The 23,855-nt window shown below is 42.7% G+C and overlaps 1 protein-coding gene across 1 annotated transcript in view; it reads left to right on the forward strand.

Annotated features, from left to right (window-relative positions):
- EP300 (E1A binding protein p300) overlaps positions 1-23,855 on the forward strand; it is a 264,101-nt gene that overhangs the window by 83,700 nt on the left and 156,546 nt on the right. The window contains exons 5-7 of the mRNA XM_068242112.1: positions 538-651; positions 12,253-12,501; positions 20,825-20,921. Of these exons, the coding sequence (XP_068098213.1) occupies positions 538-651; positions 12,253-12,501; positions 20,825-20,921 (460 nt within the window). The remainder of the gene's footprint in view (positions 1-537; positions 652-12,252; positions 12,502-20,824; positions 20,922-23,855) is intronic.

Consider the following 23,855-nt stretch of genomic DNA (forward strand, 5'->3'; position numbering starts at 1 on the left):
ACAGAACAAGGTCATGGAAGGGTGGTAAAATCTGCTAACCTTTCTTAAAGGGAATTTATAGCTTTTTTTTGTTTTGTTTTTTTAATTGTATTTTGTTCGTTAGTACAGTGGTTAAGTGCAAAATTCAGTTTTTTATTCATATATTTTTAAACCGCTGCAAATCATACACTATATAATACTCATGAATACATTGATGGTTCTTTTACACTTGGTGCGGTTTCAAGCAAACATCATAAAAATTAACATGGAACTTGCAGTGCAATAACTCATTGCAGCTTCCGAATTACCCGGAGCACTTCCATCGCATTGTAATCGCTGTTGCGACAAGCAATGCGGTAAGTGTAAAAGGGCCCTAAGGGTTTTCCTCTACAAATAACCTTTTGGGCCGTACACTTACCAGACTGTGTTACCTTCAAGACAGGTCTAAATAGGCATAGGTCTGCATTCCTATAGATATGTATTATCACTAAATTGTATTGTCACAATGAAGTAAAAAACACATAAAAGTATTAATGTCTACATTTGTTTGTGTTTTAGTTGCACATTGTGCCTCTTCACGACAGATCATTTCTCACTGGAAAAACTGTACACGACATGACTGTCCTGTGTGTTTACCGCTAAAGAATGCCGGGGACAAACGCAACCAACAACGTATGTAAATGTTAACTTTTGATATTTTATATTGATTATATGACAAATGGCTTATGCACTTCTGCAAAGATTTATGTGAAACTAGTACTTTATCACTATTTGGACAAGAACCTCTATCATTGCATCTGTTGATTCTTTACCCTCATTTATGTTGCAAATCGGCTGCTAATTTTGTGGCAATTAATTTTTGCAGTTTTTCTCTGACCTAAAGCCTCATCTACATGAGTAGATGAGGCTCCGATCCGGCGGCTCGATTAACCGCTGGATCGCCTCTTCCGCTCGATTCCTTGCCATTGTCCCCTCGCGGGGAGCGAGCAGGGAATTGGCGGTGGGGAGATCCGTCCTGTCGGATCTTATCAATCGAGCCGCATCAGCGGCTTGATAAGCCACATCGCAGCCTCATCTACGAGTGTAGATGAGGCATTAGTGTATGTAGGCTTTGGTGATGTGACAGATGGTCAAAACAAATAAGACCAGACTGGCATGCAGATATAACATAATTTTTTTTTAAAGTCCATTCTTATTCCTGAGTAGCAAAGGGACAAGAAAGGGTTGCTAGAAGCATGCGACACTGCATCACAGCACAACATGAACTGTGATATAAAAACAAGGAACACCAAGAGCCCCAATAGTGTAATATGTACTGGTAAATGGTTACTAGATAGAGTAAATATTTATACTCACAAACCAGGGTTACCATTAGGCAACCACTGTAAAGGCAGGTGGGGAGATTTTCCTGACCCCACTCAGGAATAAGAAGTCGCTCTCTGTAGATGAGAAAAAGGGGGTTCAACCCTCCACCCAGGGTGGACTTAATATTATGCAGGAGAACAGAGGCGACAAAAGGATAAAAGAAAGCTAAATGAGCTTAAAAACCAAATTCTTGGTAAATAGAGGAGGCAGTGGTGGACTTACCTCCTCCAAGTAGACACACGACTGTAGTAATGACAGTCAATAATAATTTATTTATGAACTCCAAATATGCAACGCGTTTCACAGGTTTGATCCCGCTTCATCAGGCAATAACAACGGAGCAATAGCATATGTGGTCAGTAGAAGAGCCAGGCACCTCTCAGAGCCATACAACTAAGCATGCAGGTGAATATCCCCCCCCCCCTTCATTTCTGCCCACCAACAGAGCTTTCTGTTGGTGGGCGCTGATCACTGCTGCATTGTTTTTTAAATGGATCTGTGGGATTCTAAAAATCAAACAAGCTGACACTTACCTGGGGCTTCAATCGGCCCCCTGCAGCTGTACTGTCCCACGCCAACCTCCTCCGATCCTCCGTTCCTGGTTTAATATTCGTCTAAACAGATTTTTGGCAAATCACGTTTGGAAGCACTATAGCAGAGCGATTCAGTTTTCACTTCCTGACGTCAGGAAGTGAACTCTTTGACCACGAAAAGAATAAATACAATGTATTTATTCTTAAAAACGTGAACACTACAAATCCATTGGTTTTTTCCTATACCTTCCATTGAGGCAAAATCTCCTCAAAAATTGTACAGGCACCGCTTTGCTGAGCGGATCGGAAACAAACCACTCAGATGTGAACTCTCTCATAGGGAATCCTTGCACACGCGTTTTTAGGGAGATTTTGAAAATCGACTGCGTTTGAAAAAATGCCAAAAACGTCATAGATGTAACCAAGCCCTTAGTATTTCCATTGTGTCTGTGTGTGCCACACTAAGCATGGACAACAGAAAGAGAAGAGAACTGTGAGGACTTGAGAACCAAAATTGTGGGAGAATATCAACAATCTCAAGGTTAAAAGTCCATCTCCAGAGATCTAGATTTGCCTTTGTCCACCGTGTGCAACATTATCAAGAAGTTTGCAACACATGACACTGTAGCTAATCTCCCTGGGTGTGGACGGAAGAGAAAAATTAATGAAAGGTTGCAACACAAGATAGTCCGGATGGTGGATAAGCAGCCCCAAACAAGTTCCAAAGAAATTCAAGCTTTCCTGCAGGCTCAGGGAGCGTCAGTGTGAACTATCCGTCAACGTTTAAATGAAATGAAACGCTATGGCAGGAGACCCAAGACTACAGTTTGCTGAAATGTACTTGAGTAAGCCAAAATCCTTCTGGGAAAACGTCTTGTGGACAAATGAGATCAAGATAGAGCTTTTTGGTAAAGCACATCATTGTACTGTTTACCGAAAATGGAGTAAAGGCGCGTACACACACCATACTTCCGCAAACGACGGGTCTGCCAGTGGATCATTCATTTATCAGTCTGCCGACAGCGCGTACATACATGCTACTGTTGGCAGAACGTCTGCCCAGCGGGAGGGTCTGGCGGACCCGTCGGAAGTGTGGGGTGTGTACGCGCCTTATGTCCTACAAAAAAAAAATCAGTACCTACAATGAAATGTGGTGGAGGTTCAGTGATGATTTTTTTTTTGGGGGGGGGGAGGTTGCTGCCTCTGGCACTGGGTGCCTTGAATGTGTGCAAGGCATCATGAAATCTGAGGATTACCAAATGAATTGGGTCACACTGTAGAGCACAGTGTCAGAAAAGCTGGCTTTGTGTCTGAGATCTTGGGTCTTCCAGGAGGACAATGACTCCAAACATAAGTCAAAAAGCAGCCAGAAATGGATGGCAACAAAGTGCTAGAGAGTCCTGAAGTGGCCAGCAATCTAAATCCCATTGAACACCTGTGGCAAGTCTGCGCAAGAAAGTGTGCTCACTAAGTATCTCTCCGGCAGCTGCCGGAAAGATACGTAGAGAGCACTTGCGCAGACTGGCCGCGACTGGCAGAAGTTACGGCTCCCGATACCGGCAACAGAGAAGGCTGAGGACGGCAGCGTGGGAGCGATCCGTTGCACATTGGGCTGGAGGAAGCCCTCAGATATGTATAAAACTTCTATTTTATTACTTCTCTGGTACACTTTGACCTCCCTGGAGTTCAGTTTTTTCTGCATTTCTGTGCAAAAAGTGATCCAGTTAAATTTCATAACCATTTTTCCTGTAACTTACCAAAATGTGTCAAGCAAGAGTCTAGTATATATTTTGAGTTTAATAGCATTTATACGCTGTAAAGGTGCTCGCTGCATAGCTACCTTTTGGTAGGCATTCCAGACACTGTCAGGGATACTGCTTTTAGCAAAATTTCGCCCAGGAGTTTAAAATGGCTATTGGGAAAAGGCACCCTTCCAATAAGAGAGACCTGGAGCAGTTTGCAAAGGAAGTGTGGTCCTAAATTCCAGGTGAGAGGTGTAAGATATGGATGGTTTATAGGAATCCCTATTTTGTGTGTACCCAAAAGATACAGTTTAAAGAAAAAGCTGTGTTGCGGCACATCTGCTTTAAGACAATCTATTTGTGCTTGAGTTCAATTAATTTTTTTATTGCCCACTGTTCATTATTAAAGGAAATGTTTACCAGATTAAAAAAAGAAAAAGTCAGATACTCACCTAAGGAGATTAGCAAATCTATAGAAAAGATGCCTTGTCTCGGAGACAATGTATAAACATAATACAATTCATTCAAATATAGTGTAAAATATCAAAGTTTATTAAGGACTTATCCAGAAACAACAAGAATTAAAAACTATAAAACCACCCTCTTAAGCCGATTGTAATCGGAAATCTCTCCAGGAACCGGGATAAATGGAGTGACAAATTAATTCTGTGTGTAACTTAGTGCACAAAATAAATATTACATATATTGCACAAATCCCTACATTACATATCACCACTGAAATGCCTGCATGGCTGTCAAAAATTCAACAAAAATCTTATCTATAAGTGCTAAGTGCTAAATCAACCTGTTGTTAACCATGTCATTAAAACAATTCCAACCATCTATAGTACAATAAAAAATCCCAAATAAATTACTGTGCAATGCATGATAAAGTGCTTCCGTGCTTACCAGTGATATATATATGGTCCCAGCTGCTGGAGGGAGAGGGGGGAGTGTTGCCTTTCGCGGTCGCAGCGCTCTGCTGCTTCTAAGGAGGCTAACTACGGGGAATCTGAGAGCCCTTAAAAGGGTTTCCTATACTGCGTTTTCCGGAAATGCGTGGCCACGCGAGGCAGAGCGCGTCTGAGTCACTATGACATCAGCGCGTGCCGCCTCCCCGTCGGACTTCCGTGCGTTCCAAAGGACGCCTCAAATCTATCTATCGTATGCGCAGCAGTGAAACCATATATTTAATAAAAGAACATCATATAAATGAAAACAGTATTTAAACTATTATAAAGAAAATATAGATATATACATATCTGGTGGTTATTTTGAATACAAAACATACATGAATATTATAATTTCCATCACATGAAAAACTCTATATAACAAGTAAAGCTCAATTGCTGCCATCTTGTGTTCAAAAAATATATTGCAGCATGTTGACATTTTTCATGTGTTAAAATTCATAGATTCTTCCATCCGGAGTGTGCAGGCTCCTGGCAAAGGCCTCCAAAAAAGACATGGACACATTTATCATGACACTGCTGATGATATACTATAGGAAAAGAGCATAGATAATTGGGAAAGGTTTTAATATATATATATATATATATATATATATATATATATATATATATATATATATATATATATATATATATATATATATATATATATATATATATATATATATATATATATATATATATATATATATATATATATATATATATATATATATATATATAGTTTATGTAGTTGGAACCCCAAACATTTAATAAAAGACACAACGTGCAAAAATAGTTGTCACCAACCCGACATTGGTGTCATGCTGTTTGCAACATTAATTGTGACGTGTCAAACATTAGCCTCAGAGGTGCAAAACGGGTAATCGTGTACTGCTCACCCCAGCACACGACACCCACATATCAAGTGCATACATAATCCAAGGGACAACCCAAGAGTGATTAGACAAGCAAAGAAGGAGAGAAAGGGAGGGTGAAAGGGACAAAATAAACAATTTATACCTTTTGAAAAAAGAAAGTCTTCGTAAAGGTGTTATATGTTGGTATTACAGCCTAAACACTAAGAAGACAAAAAAGGGGGCAAAGTTGTTAGTATCAATCTCTTATGTATTCAAAAAGCACCCAAAGTTTGCCTCCTCATTGAGGCCCCGAGGTTGTCTAGTTTTTAAGTTATGTATCCATTTTAACTCCCTTCTAAGTAAGTTGACAGTAATATCTCCCCCTCTCTCACCCTGCATCACTCTCTCAATACCCATAAAGGTCCAGTTTCTTATAGAACCCCCATGATAAAGTAAGGCATGTTCGGCGACCGTTGTGAGTGTACTGTTTTCTTGATGATCACGTTCGGCCAGACGAATCGTGGACATATGTTTCTGTAAGCGTACTTTTAGTTGATTTTTCGTTTGGCCGACGTACTGTTTGCTACAAGGGCATTCCATAAGATAAATAACTCCACTTGTCTGGCAATTAATAAATTGCCTGATCCCAAATTGTTTGTTCGTAATTGTACTCCTAAATGTCTTTGTTACCCTCATATGCGGGCATACTGTACATCTGCCACACTTATAATTGCCAGTAATGCCATGTCCCGTTTCTTCCTGTGTAAAGTGACTTTTGCTCAGTAGTGTTTTAAGTGTGGGAGCTCTTCTGGCTGTTATGCTTGCTCGTGGTGTAATACATTGTCTGATTGTGCTGTCATTCAACAATACTGGCCAATGTTTGCTGAGAATTCCTTGAATATGTTGCCATGCTGTGTTATATGGAGTGACCAATCTGGTGACAGCTTTCTCTCTTTCTCTAGTCCGGCTTGTGAGAAGGGCTTCTCTGGGTGTTTTACCGGCTCGTTTAGCAGCTTGCTCCACACATTTTTTTGGATATCCTCTATCCTTAAATCTTTTTTTCAAGTCAGTACTTTCTTTTTCAAAATCTTCCTGTGTGGAGCAGTTCCTCCTAATTCTGATGAATTGTCCCGTAGGAATATTCATCTTCAAATTTTTCGTGTGATATGAGCCAAAGTCTAACAGACTATTCACTGATGTGGGTTTCCGATAGATTGTAGTCTGTAATGTTCCCATTTCGCTCTTCCGGATCTTTAGATCCAAAAATTTGGCTTCCTGGTTAGAAATATTGTAAGTCAATTTGATGTTTAATTGGTTGTTATTTAAATCTTCCAGGAACCTCTTGCATAAGGACATTGGTCCTTGCCAAAGTAGAAACAAGTCGTCAATGAAGCGGTACCACCCCAAAATGTGGGGGTGGTACCTCTCCATCGACTCTGCCCACACCACCTCCCGTTCCCACCTACCCAAAAATAGATTTGCCACGGATGGGGCACATTTAATGCCCATGGCAACTCCCTGTTGTTGTAAATAATATTGTTTATCAAACAGAAAAAAGTTCCTGGTCCGCACAAATTTCAATAGTTCCAAAACAAATGTATACAACCTGGTGTTATCCACACTACCCATCTCCAAAAAGTATTGGACGGCTTCCAGTCCATGTTTGTGGTCAATGATGGTGTATAGTGATTCAATGTCACATGTGACCAATAAAGTGTCATTTTGTATCTCTAAGCCATCAATCCTTGAGAGTAGATCACCTGTGTCTTTAATGTATGAGTCAAGTCCTGAGACATGTGGTTGCAGAAAAAAATCCACGTACTGGCTGCATCTCTCATTCAGGCCTCCAATGCCCGAGATGATTGGTCTTCCTGGTGGGTTTGAGGCATCTTTATGGACCTTGGGTAACATATAAAATGTAGGAGTAATTGGTTTGGCCACCCATAGGAAATTCTTTTCTTTGTCATTGATTACCCCATTCCTTAACCACCTGAGTGGTCTGGACGAGCTCAGCTCGTCCAACACCGCCGGAGGCTGCCGCTCAGGCCCTGCTGGGCCGATTTTAATGAAATAAAAAGCAGCACACGCAGCCGGCACTTTGCCAGCCGCGTGTGCTACCTAATTGCCGCCGCAGCGCGGCGATCCGCCGCGTGCAGCGGCGAAAGAGGGTCCCCCCAGCCGCCCGAGCCCAGCGTAGCCGGAACAAACAGTTCCGGCCAGCGCTAAGGGCTGGATCGGAGGCGGCTGACGTCAGGACGTCGGCTGACGTCCATGACGTCACTCCGCTCGTCGCCATGGCGACGAGGTAAGCGAAACACGGAAGGCCGCTCATTGCGGCCTCCCGTGTTACTTCTGGCCGCCGGAGGCGATCAGAAGAACGCATCCGGAGCGCCCTCAGTTGGCTGCATGAAATAGTTTTTTTTTTTAATTTAAAAAAACCCTCCCGCAGCCGCCCTGGCGATCTTATCAGAACGCCAGGGTGGTTAATCCATCATCCAAAATCCTACTTAGCTCCATCTGGAACTTTTTTGTGGGGTCAGATTTGAGTTTAGTGTAGAATTGTTGATTATCTAATTGTCTATGGGCCTCCGTTAGATATTTTGTTTTCGGCCAAATAACGATATTGCCACCCTTGTCTGCCTCTTTAATAAGGATGTTTTTCTTGCTCCGTAATTTTTTAAGGGCTAATCTTTCTTGGCAATTCAAATTTTGGGGACCTCTTACGTTCTGTTGGTCTAGTATTTCCAAATCCCTGCAAACCAGGTCAAAAAAGATTTTGACCTCGGGGCACACATTGAGGGAGGGTAAGAATCTTGAATTTGGTTTGAAGGGTGTGTTACCCACCTGTGTTCTTGGTTGATTATCGTCCATTAATTCAATTAGATCTTGCATCGCTTGTCTATCCAAATTATCTATAAATTCCTCTTCTATTTGTCCGGCTGTCCGTGCTGTCTTATCGAACATCTTTTTCAGAACCAGACGCCTCCGAGGTTGTGATGGAAATTATAATATTCATGTATGTTTTGTATTCAAAATAACCACCAGATATGTATATATCTATATTTTCTTTATAATAGTTTAAATACTGTTTTCATTTATATGATGTTCTTTTATTAAATATATGGTTTCACTGCTGCGCATACGATAGATAGATTTGAGGCGTCCTTTGGAACGCACGGAAGTCAGACGAGGCGGCACGCGCTGATGTCATAGTGACTCAGACGCGCTCTACCTCGCGTGGCCACGCATTTCCGGAAAACGCAGTATAGGAAACCCTTTTAAGGGCTCTCAGATTCCCCGTAGTTAGCCTCCTTAGAAGCAGCAGAGCGCTGCGACCGCGTAAGGCAACACTCCCCCCTCTCCCTCCAGCAGCTGGGACCATATATATACCACTGGTAAGCACGGAAGCACTTTATCATGTATTGCACAGTAATTTATTTGGGATTTTTTATTGTACTATAGATGGTTGGAATTGTTTTAATGACATGGTTAACAGGTTGATTTAGCACTTAGCACTTTGCACTTATAGATTAGATTTTTGTTGAATTTTTGACAGCCATGCAGGCATTTCAGTGGTGATATGTAATGTAGGGATTTGTGCAATATATGTAATGTTTATTTTGTGCACTAAGTTACACACAGAATTAATTTGTCACTCCATTTATCCCGGTTCCTGGAGAGATTTCCGATTACAATCGGCTTAAGAGGGTGGTTTTATAGTTTTTAATTCTTGTTGTTTCTGGATAAGTCCTTAATAAACTTTGATATTTTACACTATATTTGAATGAATTGTATTATGTTTATACATTGTCTCCGAGACAAGGCATCTTTTCTATAGATTTGCTAATTTCGTTGTATAGCCTTGTTGGGGAAGCATTATCATGTGCATTTGATTAGCTCAAATAGTAAATTGCACTCACCTAAGGAGAGGGAAGGCTCGGTCCTAATGAGCCTTCCCCCTCCTCTCCCGGTGCCCGGTCCCGCGCAGGATCCCCCGTGGCAGTATTCGACCAGTTCGGTCAAATACTGCCACTTCCGCATGCCTTCGGGAGCTTTCGGAAGCCTTCGGGAGCACTCGGGCTCCCGATGACGCGAGCGCCCTCTGACGCACTCGCGCGTACGTAGTATGGAGCGGCCGTCTTCGGAAGCCCAAGTGCTCCCGAAGACCTCCGAAGTCCCTGCGGCGGCGGACGCGAACGGGGGGAGCCAGCGCAGCACCGCGAGGGCACTGGGAGAGGAAAGGGAAGGCTCATTAGGACCGAGCCTTCCCTCTTCTTAGGGGAGTATCTGACTTTTTCTTTTTGAATCCGGTACCCATTGGCTTTAAATGCTGAACTGCACATTTATTGAGCATTATTCAGGTGCTCTATAAAGGTGGTTTCGAAATGACTTTTCCAAGCATCTGTGTAGAACGCCTCAGATATCCGAATCAGGTTTCACAAGGCTGCACCTCCCAGACTCCAACCTATGCGGTTTTACCTACAGTGATGGGAAAAACTATTTGCCCCTTTCCTGATTTCTTATTTTTTTGCATGTTGGTCACACTTAAATGTTTCTGCTCATCAAAAACCGTTAACCATTAGTCAAAGATAATATAACTGAACACAAAAATGCAGTTTTAAATGATGGTTTTTATTATTTAGTGAGAGAAAAAAAAACTCCAAATCTACATGGCCCTGTGTAAAAAAGTGATTGCCCCCCTTGTTAAAAAATAACTTAACTGTGGTTTATCACACCTGAGTTCAATTTCTGTAGTCACCCCCAGGCCTGATTACTGCCACACCTGTTTCAATCAAGAAATCACTTAAATAGGAGCTATCTGACACAGAGAAGTAGATCAAAAGCACCTCAAAAGCTAGACATCATGCCAAGATCCAAAGAAATTCAAAAAGTAATTGAGATCTATCAGTCTGGTAAAGGTTATAAAGCCATTTCTAAAGCTTTGGGACTTCAGCGAACCACAGTGAGAGCCATTATCCACAAATGGCAAAAACATGGAACAGTGATGAACCTTCCCAGGAGTGGCCGGCCGACCAAAATTACCCCAAGAGAAAACTCATCCGAGAGGCCACAAAAGACCCCAGGACAACGTCTAAAGAACTGCAGGCCTCACTTGCCTCAATTAAGGTTAGTGTTCACGACTCCACCATAAGAAAGAGACTGGGCAAAAACGGCCTGCATGGCAGATATCCAAGGCGCAAACCACTTTTAAGCAAAAAGAACATTAAGGCTCGTCTCAATTTTGCTAAAAAAACATCTCAATGATTGCCAAGACTTTTGGGAAAATACCTTGTGGACCGACGAGACAAAAGTTGAACTTTTTGGAAGGTACGTGTCCCGTTACATCTTGGGTAGAAGAAACACAGCATTTCAGCAAAAGAGCATCATACCAACAGTAAAATATGGTGGTGGTAGTGTGATGGTCTGGGATTGTTTTGCTGCTTCAGGACCTGGAAGGCTTGCTGTGATAGATGGAACCATGAATTCTACTGTCTACCACAAAATCCTGAAGGAGAATGTCCGGCCATCTGTTCGTCAACTGAAACTGAAGCGATCTTGGGTGCTGCAGCAGGACAATGACCCAAACACACCAGCAAATCCACCTCTGAATGGCTGAAGAAAAACAAAATGAAGACTTTGGAGTGGCCTAGTCAAAGTCCTGACCTGAATCCTATTGAGATGTTGTGGCATCATGACCTTAAAAGGCGGCTCATGCTAGAAAACCCTCAAATAAAGCTGAATTACAACAATTCTGCAAAGATGAGTGGGCCAAAATTCCTCCAGAGCGATGTAAAAGACTTGTTGCAAGTTATCGCAACCGCTTGATTTCAGTTATTGCTGCTAAGAGTGGCCCAACCAGTTATTAGGTTCAGGGGGCAATTTCTTTTTCACACAGGGCAATGTAGGTTTTGAGTTTTTTTTTCTCACTAAATAATAAAAACCATCATTTAAAACTGCATTTTGTGTTCAATTATGTTATCTTTGACTAATAGTTAACGGTTTTTGATGAGCAGAAGCCTTTGAGTGTGACAAACATGCAAAAGAATAAGAAATCAGGAAGGGGGCAAATAGTTTTTCACATCACTGTATCAGGACTAATTTGGGGCGATGCTAGTTGGTTGTATATATTTGATATGTTGAGCTGGTATTTAAAGAAAACCTAAACTGAAAATTAAAAGTGAAAATAAGCATACACAAGTCATACTTAACTTCCATGTAGTCTACTCCTCAGTGTCTTTCTCCTGTCCCGCATCCTGTTTGTCCGTCCTCCATTTTGAAAATGGCCAATACCCCATAATAGCTTTCTGGTCAGCACACAGTTAAACTGTAACATCGCCCACTTGAGCCATAGGGAAACAGACATTACCTGGTATATCAGTTTACCTCTCAGCTATAACTGACAGCAACTGATATTTTACTGACAGCAACTGATATATTTCAGATCTGACAAAATATTGTCAGAACTGGAAGGGATTATTGTCAGAAGAAAATGGTGAGCTTCTGAGAGGAACTGATGGCAAGGTAACTAATGTTCATTTGAAGTTACCTCATGTGTTTATTTTAAGTATTTGTACTCAGTACAGGTTCTCTTTAAGATGAAAACCTGATTCTTCACTAGCTTTTTTTTGATGACTTTTCAGGTGTATGGTTAAGTTATGGTATATTTCCAACAGCATCCTACTACTATGACCTTGCTTGAATGATTAGATCAAGCATTGGGGTTGCAAACTTTAAGAATTGCATGTAAGAAATGTGTATGTATGTACAAATTAGGTAGTTATGGTTTCTAGTATGACTTTTTTGATGTTTTTTTCCCTTACAGCTCTCCTCGGCAGTCCACCAATGTCTGTAGGAGCAGCAGGCACAGCTGGAACAGTTGGTAATGTGGGACAGCAGCCAGCACCGTCCATTAATTCCACCAATCAGATAGATCCTAGCTCTATTGAGAGAGCTTATGCAGCTCTTGGATTGCCTTATCAGGGCAATCAACTACAGTCCCAACCGCAAACACAAGTCAAGGGTCAACAGCATGGGCAGCCAACACAAGGGATTCGCTCCATGAACTCAATCAGTAAGTGTGTTTTTTTGTTTTGTTTTTTCTCCCCTCTTTTAAGCAGGTAGAAGAATGTTCTTTGTCTATTTTTTCCTCCTTTTCACCAACGTACAAAAAACTCCAGGAGTTTAGGTGGGGTTATACAGAACAGTTTGTAATCCATCACGGTGCACTTAAAGAGGAACTGTAACGTCAAAACGTCCCCTGGAGGGTACTCACCTCGGGTGGGGGAAGCCTCCGGATCCTAATGAGGCTTCCCACGCCGTCCTCTGTCCCTCAGGGGTCTCGCTGCAGCCCTCCATGCAGCGGTGACGTCAATATTTACCTTCCCGGCTCCTGCGCAGGCGCTCTGACGGCTGTCGTCTCCGAACTAGGAGGAGGAAATACCCGATCTCCGTCGGGTCTGCTCTACTGCGCAGGCGCAAGTTTCCGGCGCCTGCGCAGTAGAGCGGACCCGACGGAGATCGGGTATTTCCGTCTATTTCCGAGCCGAAAGCAGCCACAGCGCCCCCGCTGGAGCCAGCAAAGGTAAATATTGAATCTACAGTCGGGTCTGTCGCCGGCTGTTCGGAGGGCTGCAGCAAGACCCCCGTGGGACAGAGGACGGCGTGGGAAGCCTCATTAGGATCCGGAGACTCCCCCCGCCGGCGGGTTACTAGCACCCGGGTCGCCGCATACAAAGTGTATAATACACTTTGTAATGTATACAAAGTGTATTATACAGGCTGCCTCCTGCCCTGGTGGTCTCAGTGTCCGAGGGACCACCAGGGCAAATTGCAGCCACCCTAGTCTGCACCCAAGCACACTGATTCCCCCCCCCCCCCTGCCCCCTGATCGCCTGATCGCCTACAGCACCCCTCAGACCCCCCCCCCCCGACCACTGTTTGTTTGCACCCAATCACCCCCCTAATCACCCATCAATCACTCTCTGTCACTATCTGTCAACGCCATTTTTTTATGCCTTAAACTGCCCCTGCTCCCTCCTGATCACCCCCCCCCCCCCGTGTACTGTATGCATCTATCCCCCTGATCACCTGTCAATCACCCATCAATCACCCATCAATCACCCCCTGTCAATGCCACCCATTAATCAGCCCCTAACCTGCCCCTTGCGGACAATCTGATCACCCACCCACACCAATAGATCGCCCGCAGATCCGACGTCAGATCACCTCCCAAGTGCAATGTTTACATCTGTTCTCTACCCTAAACACCCACTAATTACCCATCAATCACCCCCTGTCACTGCTACCTATCAGATTAGACCCCTATCTGCCCCTAGGGCACTCAATCACCTGCCCACACCCTCAGAACGCCCTCAGACCCCAGCCCTGATCACCTCGCCAGTGCATTGCTTGCATGTATTCCCCCCTCTAATCACACCTTGAGACACCCATCAATCACCTCCTGTCACCCCCTAGCACACCTACCCATCAGATCAGGAGCCCACACAGGGCAAATTAGGGCCTGATCACTCAGCCAAACCCTCAGATCCCCCTCAGACCCCCTTCCGATCACCTCCCCAGTGCATTGATTGCATCTATTTTCCCCTCTAACCACCTCCTAAAACACCCATCAATCACCTACTGTCACCCCCCCTAGCACTCCTATCCATCAGATCAGGCCCAATACAACCTGTCATCTAAAATGCCACCCTGCTTATGACCAGTTCCACAAAATTCGCCCCCTCATAGACCACCTGTCATCAAAATTTGCAGATGCTTATTCCCCTGAACAGTCATTTTGAGACATTTGGTTTCCAGACTACTCACGGTTTTGGTCCCGTAAAATGCCAGGGCGGTATAGGAACCCCACAAGTGACCCCCTTTTAGAAAAAGACACCCGAAGGTATTCTGTTAGGTGTATGACAAGTTCATAGAAGATTTTATTTTTTGTCAAGTTAGCGGAAATTGATTTTTTTTTTCCCCACAAAGTGTCATTTTTCACTAACTTGTGACGAAAAATAAAATCTTCTATGAACTCGCCATACACCTAACGGAATACCTTGGGGTGTCTTCTTTTTAAAATGGGGTCACTTGTGGGGTTCCTATACTGCCCTGGCATTTTAGGGGCACTAAACCTTGAGGAGTAGTCTAGAAAACAAATGCCTCAAAATGACCTGTGAATAGGACGTTGGGCCCCTTAGCGCACCTAGGCTGCAAAAAAGTGTCACACGTGGTACCGCCGTACTCAGGAAAAGTAGTATAATGTGTTTTGGGGTGTATTTTTACACATACCCTGCTGGGTGGGAGAAATCTCTCTGTAAATGGACAATTGTGTGTAAAAAAAAAAAAAAAATCAAACAATTGTCATTTGCAGAGATATTTCTCCCACCCAGCATGGGTATGTGTAAAAATACACCCCAAAACACATTATACTACTTCTCCTGAGTACGGCGGTACCACGTGTGGCACTTTTTTACACCCCAAGTGCACTAAGGGGCCCAAAGTCCAATGAGTACCTTTAGGATTTCACAGGTCATTTTTGTTTCAAGACTACTCCTCACGGTTTAGGGCCCCTAAAATGCCAGGGCAGTATAGGAACCCCACTAATGACCCCATTTTAGAAAGAAGACACCCCAAGGTATTCCCGTTAGAAGTATGGTGAGTTCATAGAAGATTTTATTTTTTTGTCACAAGTTAACGGAAATTGATTTTAATTGTTTTTTTTCAGTGTCATGTTCCGCTAACTTGTGACAAAAAATAAAATCTTCTATGAACTCACTATACTCCTAACGGAATACCTTTGGGTGTCTTCTTTCTAGAATGTGGTCATTTGTGGTGTTCCTATACTGCCCTGGCATTTTAGGGGCCCTAAACCGTGAGGAGTAGTCTTGAAACCAAATGTCGCAAAATGACCTGTGAAATCCTAAAGGTACTCATTGGACTTTGGGCCCCTTAGCGCAGTTAGGGTGCAAAAAAGTGCCACACATGTGGTATCGCCGTACTCAGGAGTAGTATAATGTGTTTTGGGGTGTATTTTTACACATACCCATGCTGAGTGGGAGAAATATCTCTGTAAATGGACAATTGTGTGTAAAAAAAAAAAATCAAACAATTGTCATTTGCAGAGATATTTCTCCCACCCAGCATGTGTATGTGTAAAAATACACCCCAAAACACATACTACTTCTCCTGAGTACGGCAATACCACATGTGTGGCACTTTTTTGCAGCCTAACTGCGCTAAGGGGCCCAAAGTCCAATGAGCACCTTTAGACTTTACAGGGGTGCTTACAATTTAGCACCCCCCAAAATGTCAGGACAGTAAACACACCTCACAAATGACCCCATTTTGGAAAGTAGACACTTCAAGGTATTCAGAGAGGAGCATAGTGAGTCCGTGGCAGATTTCATTTTTTTTTTGTCGCAAGTTAGAAGAAATGGAAACTTTTTTTTTTTTTTTTGTCACAAAGTGTCATTTTCCGCTTACTTGTGACAAAAAATATCTTCTATGAACTCACTATGCCTCTCAGTGAATACTTTGGGATGTCTTCTTTCCAAAATGGGGTCATTTGGGGGGTATTTATACTATCCTGGAATTCTAGCCCCTCAGGAAACATGTCAGGTGGTCAGAAAAGGCAGAGATGCTGGAAAATGGGAAAATTCACTTTTTGCACCATAGTTTGTAAACGCTATAACTTTTACCCAAACCAATAAATATAGGCTGAATGGGTTTTATTTAAATCAAAAAAATGTTTGTGCACATTTTTCGCGCTGCATGTATACAGAAATTTTACTTTATTTGAAAAATGTCAGCACAGAAAGTAAAAAAAAAAATTATTTTGTTGACAAAATTCATGTCTTTTTTGATGAATATTATAAAAAGTAAAAATCGCAGCAGCAATCAAATAGCACCAAAAGAAAGCTTTATTAGTGACAAGAAAAGGAGCCAAAATTCATTTAGGTGGTAGGTTGTATGAGCGAGCAATAAACCGTGAAAGCTGCAGTGGTCTGAATGGAAAAAGTGCCTGGTCCTTAAGGGGGGTAAAGCCCACGGTCCTCAAGTGGTTAAAGTGGATCCGAGATGAACTTTTACTCCTTGCATAATTGTATTCCTTACATATAGTTTATAGGGCATTCCTCAAGCCAAATACTTGGTTTGTTTTGTTTTAATACCCTAATTTCCTATAAACTAAACAAACCACACCCACAGCTTCTCCAGAGTGCCTTGGCGCTTGCAAAGGATTGTGGGATTTCAGTCTGGGCAGGTGAAAAAGGTGTTACTAGCTATAGATTTCAGAGGCAGAGTTTTCACAATCTGAGAGCTGCAGTGCAGATACAGATCAGTTGCCTGTGTAATGGAGGAGATAAGAGTGGAGTTTTCACAGAATATGCAGATTAGCATGCCTAGATACAGATAAGCTTGCCTGTGTGTGTAATTGTGTAATAGTGACAAGCAGAAAACATGTCTGCTCCCATTGTATCACAGGAAAAAATATTAATATACTGTTGAAGCTGTTTGCAGCTAGATTTGCTGTGTAAACTATCTAAACTTTAGATAAGATATATAGACAAGTCACTTGTTATATTTCGTTTTTCATCTCGGATCCGCTTTAAGTGGCTCTGTATCTGCTGCCATGCAGCCCAATTTGTATATTCTCAAAAGCACTGGTTTCCCCCCTGCCCCACTGCATTGCTGTTGGTCTTAACAATATATAGTGATGGTCTATGAGTTGCAAATTCTGAGTTAATGCAACTATCTGCAGATATCCTGAATACAGACTAATCAAATTCCACCTTGGTGGGTTTCAAATTGTCAATTTTTAAGCTGCATAAATGTGTTCAAAATATATAATGCTGCATCGACTCTGAATTATTTGCATCTCATTGACCATACCTCCATGTAGTGGAAAGGGAGAAATCGAAGCTGCAGCTGGTTTAACGGGCATGATTAGAAGCTATCTTCAGTGGTAAAACAGCTTGGTGAGTTAGGCCCAGTGCACACCGAGCGGTTTTTGGAGCGATCCCCCGGCCGCATCCGCCTACAAAAACGCTTGTCTAATGTATTGCAATGGGATGGTGCACACCGGCGGTTTGCGTTTTTTGCCAAGCCGCAAACGCGCCTCCTGCTGCGCGTTTGCGGATTTCGGAAGCGTTTGGTCCTCAATGTAAAGTATAGGGAAAACGCAAACCGCTCTGAAAAACGCTACTTCAGAGCGGTTTGCCAGGCATTTTTGTTACAGTAGCTGTTCAGTAACAGCTTTTACTGTAACAATATGTGTAATCTTCTACACAAAAACACACCCAAAACCGCTAGGTATGTTTAGAAAACCTCTCTAAACATACCTAGAATCGCTCTGAAATCAGCTCCCAAAACCGCTAGCGTATTGCGGACCTGCTAGCGGTTTTGGTGTGCACTGGGCCTTACAGAGTTCAGGTTGACCACCTCACCGTATAGTTTCCCTGGTGCTAGGTGTGAGAACCCCAGCAAGCATGTTCTCATGTCATTAATTCCCTCATTGTTGGCTGTGGCAGGACCCAGGCTGGTTGAATAGTTATATGTAATGCCGACACAAATGCTCATTAAGTAACCACTTAAAGCGGATCCGAGATGAAAAACTAACTATAACAAGTAACTTGTCTATATATCTTATCTAAAGTTTAGTTTACACAGCAAATCTAGCTGCAAACAGCTTTAATAGAAAATGATTATTTCTTCCTGTGGTACAATGACAGCAGCCATGTTGTTTGTAAACATTACACAGAGACAGGCTTATCTATATCTTGAGCACTCAGCCTGTGAAAAAAAAAAAAAATAATCCCCCCTCCTCCCCTCTGCCTCTGAAATCAATGGCTATTAACACCACCACCTCCTCCTGCCCAGACAGCTCCCATGAGCCCTTGCTACTGCCAAGGCTCTCTGAGCGTGTCGCCAGCACAATGTTTACCTATGTGCTGTCTGTTAGCGCCGCTCCCCCGCCTCCTCTGTATCGGCGCTACCCGCCCGCGTCCCTTCCCTCCAATCAGCGGGAGGGAAGGGACGCGGGCAGGTAGCGCCGATACGGAGGAGGCGGGGGAGCGGCGCTGACTGAAACCGCATAGGTAACCATTGTGCTGGCAACACGCTGCGTGTCGCCAGCACTGTGAGGGTATAGCGGCGCGCAGGGGGGTCCTGGAGGCACACTATGGGGCAACAGAGGCTAGTGTTAGTGTGCACAACCAGCCTCTGTGCCCCACTAACATAATGAAATCCCACCTCGGGTTCTCTTTAAGGCCTGGTGCACACCAAAAACCGCTAGCAGATCCGCAAAATGCTAGCAGATTTTGAAATGCTTTTTCTTCTTTTTCTGTAGCGTTTCAGCTAGCGTTTTGCGATTTTGTGTAGCGTTTTTGGTGTAGTAGATTTCATATATTGTTACAGTAAAGCTGTTACTGAACAGCTTCTGTAACAAAAACGCCGGCAAAACCGCTCTGAACAGGCGTTTTTCAGAGCGGTTTGCGTTTTTCCTATACTTAACATTGAGGCAGAAACGCATCCGCAATCCAAAATCTGCAGCAGCCCGGGAGTATGCGTTTCTGCAAAACGCCTCCCGCTCTGGTGTGCACCAGCCCATTGAAATACATTACCCTAGCAGATCCGCACCCGCAAGCGGATCGCAAACTGCAGCCGAACCGCTCTGGTGTGCACTAGGCCTCTGATCATTTTTGTATAGCATTTGAGTGTGTGTAGCTTTACTCTACAAACTAAAGTTGTACACACACTTCAGATTTTGATCTGAGGGCATGGCTGTCATCCCCCTCATCAGTAGGGATGATCAATGAGATGCAAATTCTTCTGAAATTATGCACATTTTTATGGTAATGTTTGCAAATGTAAACCCAGGTTTAAATTGATTGGTCCATGTTCAAGCTGCATATATTTGCATACACATTTGCATACATTTGTATCAACTCGGAAGAATTTGCATATTTGTGATCATCCTTACTCACCGGAAGTCAACATGCGATTTTGACCACCTCTTTAAAGTCATCACTTACTCCTTAGTCCTTACAGCATGACACTCCCATTTGTCTCCTTTCCTGGGTCCAGTTAGGTTAATATACCTGGCTTTATGGAGGCCAGAAAGAGAAAATATAGGTTGCAGTGGGAAGAAGCTAACCAAAATTACAAAGACTGTAAGGCCTTTTTCACAGTGGGAAGTTAAAGTCGCACGTTATTAAAAATTATAATGCAGACTACCGCAAAGCAATACAAAGTCTGTGCAACATTCACAGTGCACACGTTGCATTGTGTGTAATGTGTAGCAATATTTAGAAAGTGCTGCATGCTGTGCGTTTAGCAATAAATTTGCTGCGTTGTGTTGCACATGCTCAGTAATGTTTTTTTTTAAAATGTAACGCATGCGCCGTTTTTGTTCTATCAGTATGCGACGAAACCGACGCACCAAGAGACACAACGCAGTGCAAAATAACGTCCAATATCATAACCTACATGTGCTGCGTTAGGGGCTCGTTGTGCGACTTTAACGTCGCATCAAACGCAACGTCCCACTGTGAAGGAGGCCTAAAAAATAGCTGCATTTGTTAAATCTTGTTTGTTTTTGGCACACAGACCCCATGTTCAATATTGATTATTAAGGGGCCACTAATATGAATTGGACTGAAAAGCAGAAATTATTTTTTCCTTGCACTTGAGTAATAGATTAGCATGGGGCCAAAGTAAAGCCAGATATTTAAAATATAATTTTCTTGCTATTATCTGTTCTGAAAAATCAGTGAAAGTCATTTATGGCTCTGTTTTGTGTTGGGGACAGTTCACATGGGCTTCCGGAGGCATCTTGTTTAGCCTACGCTAACCACTTCTCTGCAACTGAGCAGAAAATCATTGGCATGGGTTTCCATTGTTCCGTAATCGCGTTTTGAGCCCCATGCGGGGCCCAGAACCTCCAAATGCAACAGTTGCAGGACGCAACATGCAGCTTCTGAAAAATTTTGATTCAACTGTAAACGCTTTGAGATGAATGCTCCCATTCATTTCAATGCGGGCAATGCCCAATCCCAGTTGTAAACACCACTTGAACATCGGCAGTCACCCGTCTACACCAAGGGTTTGAAAGCCAATTTGTCAGCTTGTGTTTGTTCGTTTATTTTGTCAGCAATGATGAATGCTTTTTCCCAGTTGGATTATTTTTTTTTTTTTATTGCAGCTGATGTAGTTTGGTAGACAAAATTTTAAATTTAATATTCTTACCTGCGCTTTTTTTTTAAAATTAAACTTTCTCAGGGTTTATTTTACTTTTTAAATGGTGAGTTGTATCTCCTTGAACTCTCACACATTAATTTACTAATATGCTTGAGGAATTCTACTAACTTCTGCATTCATTTTTCCCCTTCATGCAGATGCAAATTCAGTGGGAGTGAATGGTGGTGGAATAAATGTGCCGAGCTCTAACTTGCTTCAAGATTCAATGCTGCATTCAGGCATCCCCTCTCAAAAGTAAGTTTACCCATTTTTTTTTTTGCAAAGAAGAGTCTGCTTAGACCATTCATAAAACCTTCACAGTCCTACCTGAAATTAAAGGCCCTTTTCCACTAGCAATCGCAATCACAAACACCAGCGATTGCAATTTTTCATAAATTTTGTTGTGATTGCGATTTTTCATTTGCATTGTATTATCCTTCTTAAAATCGCACCTGAAAGCAATTGCGATTTACAAATTGAATCGCTATAGTGGAAAATACTTTTATTTTATACTCATGATTTCTATGATAAAGTAGCAACCCTAGCAATTTTAAAAATAATTCGCGATTTACGATTTTGAGATTCAACTGTGCAGTGGAAAAGGGCCCTAAATTTGTTTTGTGTAAGATTAAAACAAAGCTAAAGGTTTTTAGAGCTCAAGGTTCTCAGTTAAAAGCCATTTTAGGTTGCTTTAAGTTTGCATGCAAGCTGGGAAAAATACAATCTCATTGACCATTTCTGTACCCTTAAAGGGACACTTAAGTCAAACAGAGTTTTACTCACCTGGGGCTTCCAATAGTTCGCTGCAGCTGTCCGGTGCCCTCGCCATCTCCCTCCGATCCTCCTGGCCCCACCGGCAGCCACTTCCTGTTTTGGTGACAGGAGCTGACAGGCTGGGGACGCGAGTGATTCTTCGCGTTCCTGGCCACAATAGCACCATCTATGCTGCTATAGCATATATCGTATACCATATAGCAGCATAGAGGGTGCTAATGTGTCTGGGAACGCAAAGAATCACTCGCATCCCCAGCCTGTCAGCTCCTGTCACCGAAACAGGAAGTGGCTGCTAGGGGCCAGGAGGATCGGAGGGAGACGGCGAGGGCACCGGACAGCTGCAGGGGGCTATTGGAAGCCCTAGGTGAGTAAAACTCATTTTTTTTGTTTGACTTAAGTGTCCCTTTAAGTACCTAAAGACCGCATCACGTCAATGGGCAGGACCGCCTAACGTCAATCGGTGTCAAGTCCTGGGGCTGTATTTTGCAGGAGATCGCGCGCTCCGATGCGTGCGCATTGTCGCTGATTTCAGTCTCCCAGTGGCGATCACCCCTCAGGGACTTAGACGACGAAACTGCTGTTTATTAGCATAGTACAGCGCTGCGGTGTAGCTAAGGCAGCGCTGTACTGGGGACAGCGGTGTCACACAGGAAAGCGATCGGCTCTCATAGGCGCCTATGACAGCCGATCGCTGCTTTTGGCTGGCTGGGGGGAGGGAGTTTAAAATAAAAGGGAAATTTTAATTTAAAAAAACATAAATATTTTAAAAAAAACACTGGGGGAGCGATCAAACCCCACAAAACAGAGAGCTCTGATGGTGGGGAGAAAGGAGGGGGTGAATCACTTGTGTGCTGAGTTGTGCAACCCAGCAGCGAGGCCTTAAAACTGCAGTGGCCAATTAAGCAAAAAATCGCCTGGTCTTTAGGGGGCTTTAACACTGCGGTCCTCAAGTGGTTAAAGAACAACTGTTATCCATCATATGCCCCTCCACAAAAAATACATATGTAAGTAGATAAATGCTTGCTCTACTTACATATCAGATGTAATGCGTTTTGGTTTCTTTTTATTTTCAATTTATATTATTTTCCTGGCAGGGGCTGATGCAGCATACCAGGTCACTTCCCTTTTGCATCTGTGTTATACCTAGTACACACAATACACTTTGCTGTAAGATTTTCTGTGAGATTTACCTGCCAGATAATTTCCAACATGTTGGAAATTATCTAGATAACCATCTATCTGCCTAGCAATTAAGCATTGTTCTACTCAGCAGGAGATAACCAGAAGACAATGCACCAGAGATAATGACCAGTCTCTACCAGTACTTTACAGAAAATAATCTAATTACAGAAAATCTTACAGAAAATTGTATGGTGTGTACTAGGCATTAGTCTGCGTACCATCTTAGAGCCTGGGGGCATGGGGAGAGAAGGAGCACAGTAAGATTGATTTTAAAGTTTGGATTTGCCTGGTTAGCATACTCTTGACTATTGTAACAGCATGCACTAGAAAATTAATTTTGTATTTAATGCCTAACAGTTATTAAAGAGATGTAAAAGTGAAACACCCATGATGCCTTGCACAGCGTTTTTATGAGAATGCTTTTCGAACATGCATAAATGAATATGGTGGCCACAGCAATTTCTTCAAATTGTCAGGTAATGCAAATTGAGCACAGCTTTGAATTCGGACACTCAAATGCACTTGCTGCCAATTTTTGATTGGCCCAATTCCAAGCTAAATTATTAGCATCTAATTTACCATCTCTACTAGCTTTATTTTTCCACTTACCTTTTGTGAATTATTTTTAGATTTGCTGTAGGAAGTGTTGAGGTAGGGCTATAGGTATGGCTAGGAATAGTTATTCTTGGTAATACGTACATACATATACACTTCAATAATCTCCTTCCCAGACTAGGAGACTGGTTATCCATCCCAGTTTGCTTGGTCAAGTTTTACAGTACCTAGGGTTGGAGTAGTTATGGGTATAGAGATGGTTTTAAAAGTTGGGCCTAAATGTCTCTCTTAAGGTGGCCATACACTGGTCGATTTGCCATCAGATTCGACCAACAGATCCCTCTCTGATCGAATCTGATCAGAGAGGGATCGTATGACTGCCTTTACTGCAAACAAATTGTGAATCGATTTTCAGCATGAAATCATAGTTACATAGTTACATAGTTACATAGTTATTTTGGTTGAAAAAAGACATATGTCCATCGAGTTCAACCAGTATAAAGTACATCGAGTTCAACCAGTATAAAGTACAACACCAGCCCGTCCCCCACATACCCCTGTTGATCCAGAGGAAGGCGAAAAAACCCCCACAAGGCATGGTCCAATTAGCCCCTAAAGGGAAAAATTCCTTCCCGACTCCAGATGGCAATCAGATAAAATCCCTGGATCAACATCATT

The sequence above is a fragment of the Hyperolius riggenbachi genome, chromosome 6 (genome assembly GCF_040937935.1).
Source record: "Hyperolius riggenbachi isolate aHypRig1 chromosome 6, aHypRig1.pri, whole genome shotgun sequence".
NCBI classification, from domain to species: Eukaryota; Metazoa; Chordata; class Amphibia; order Anura; family Hyperoliidae; genus Hyperolius; species Hyperolius riggenbachi.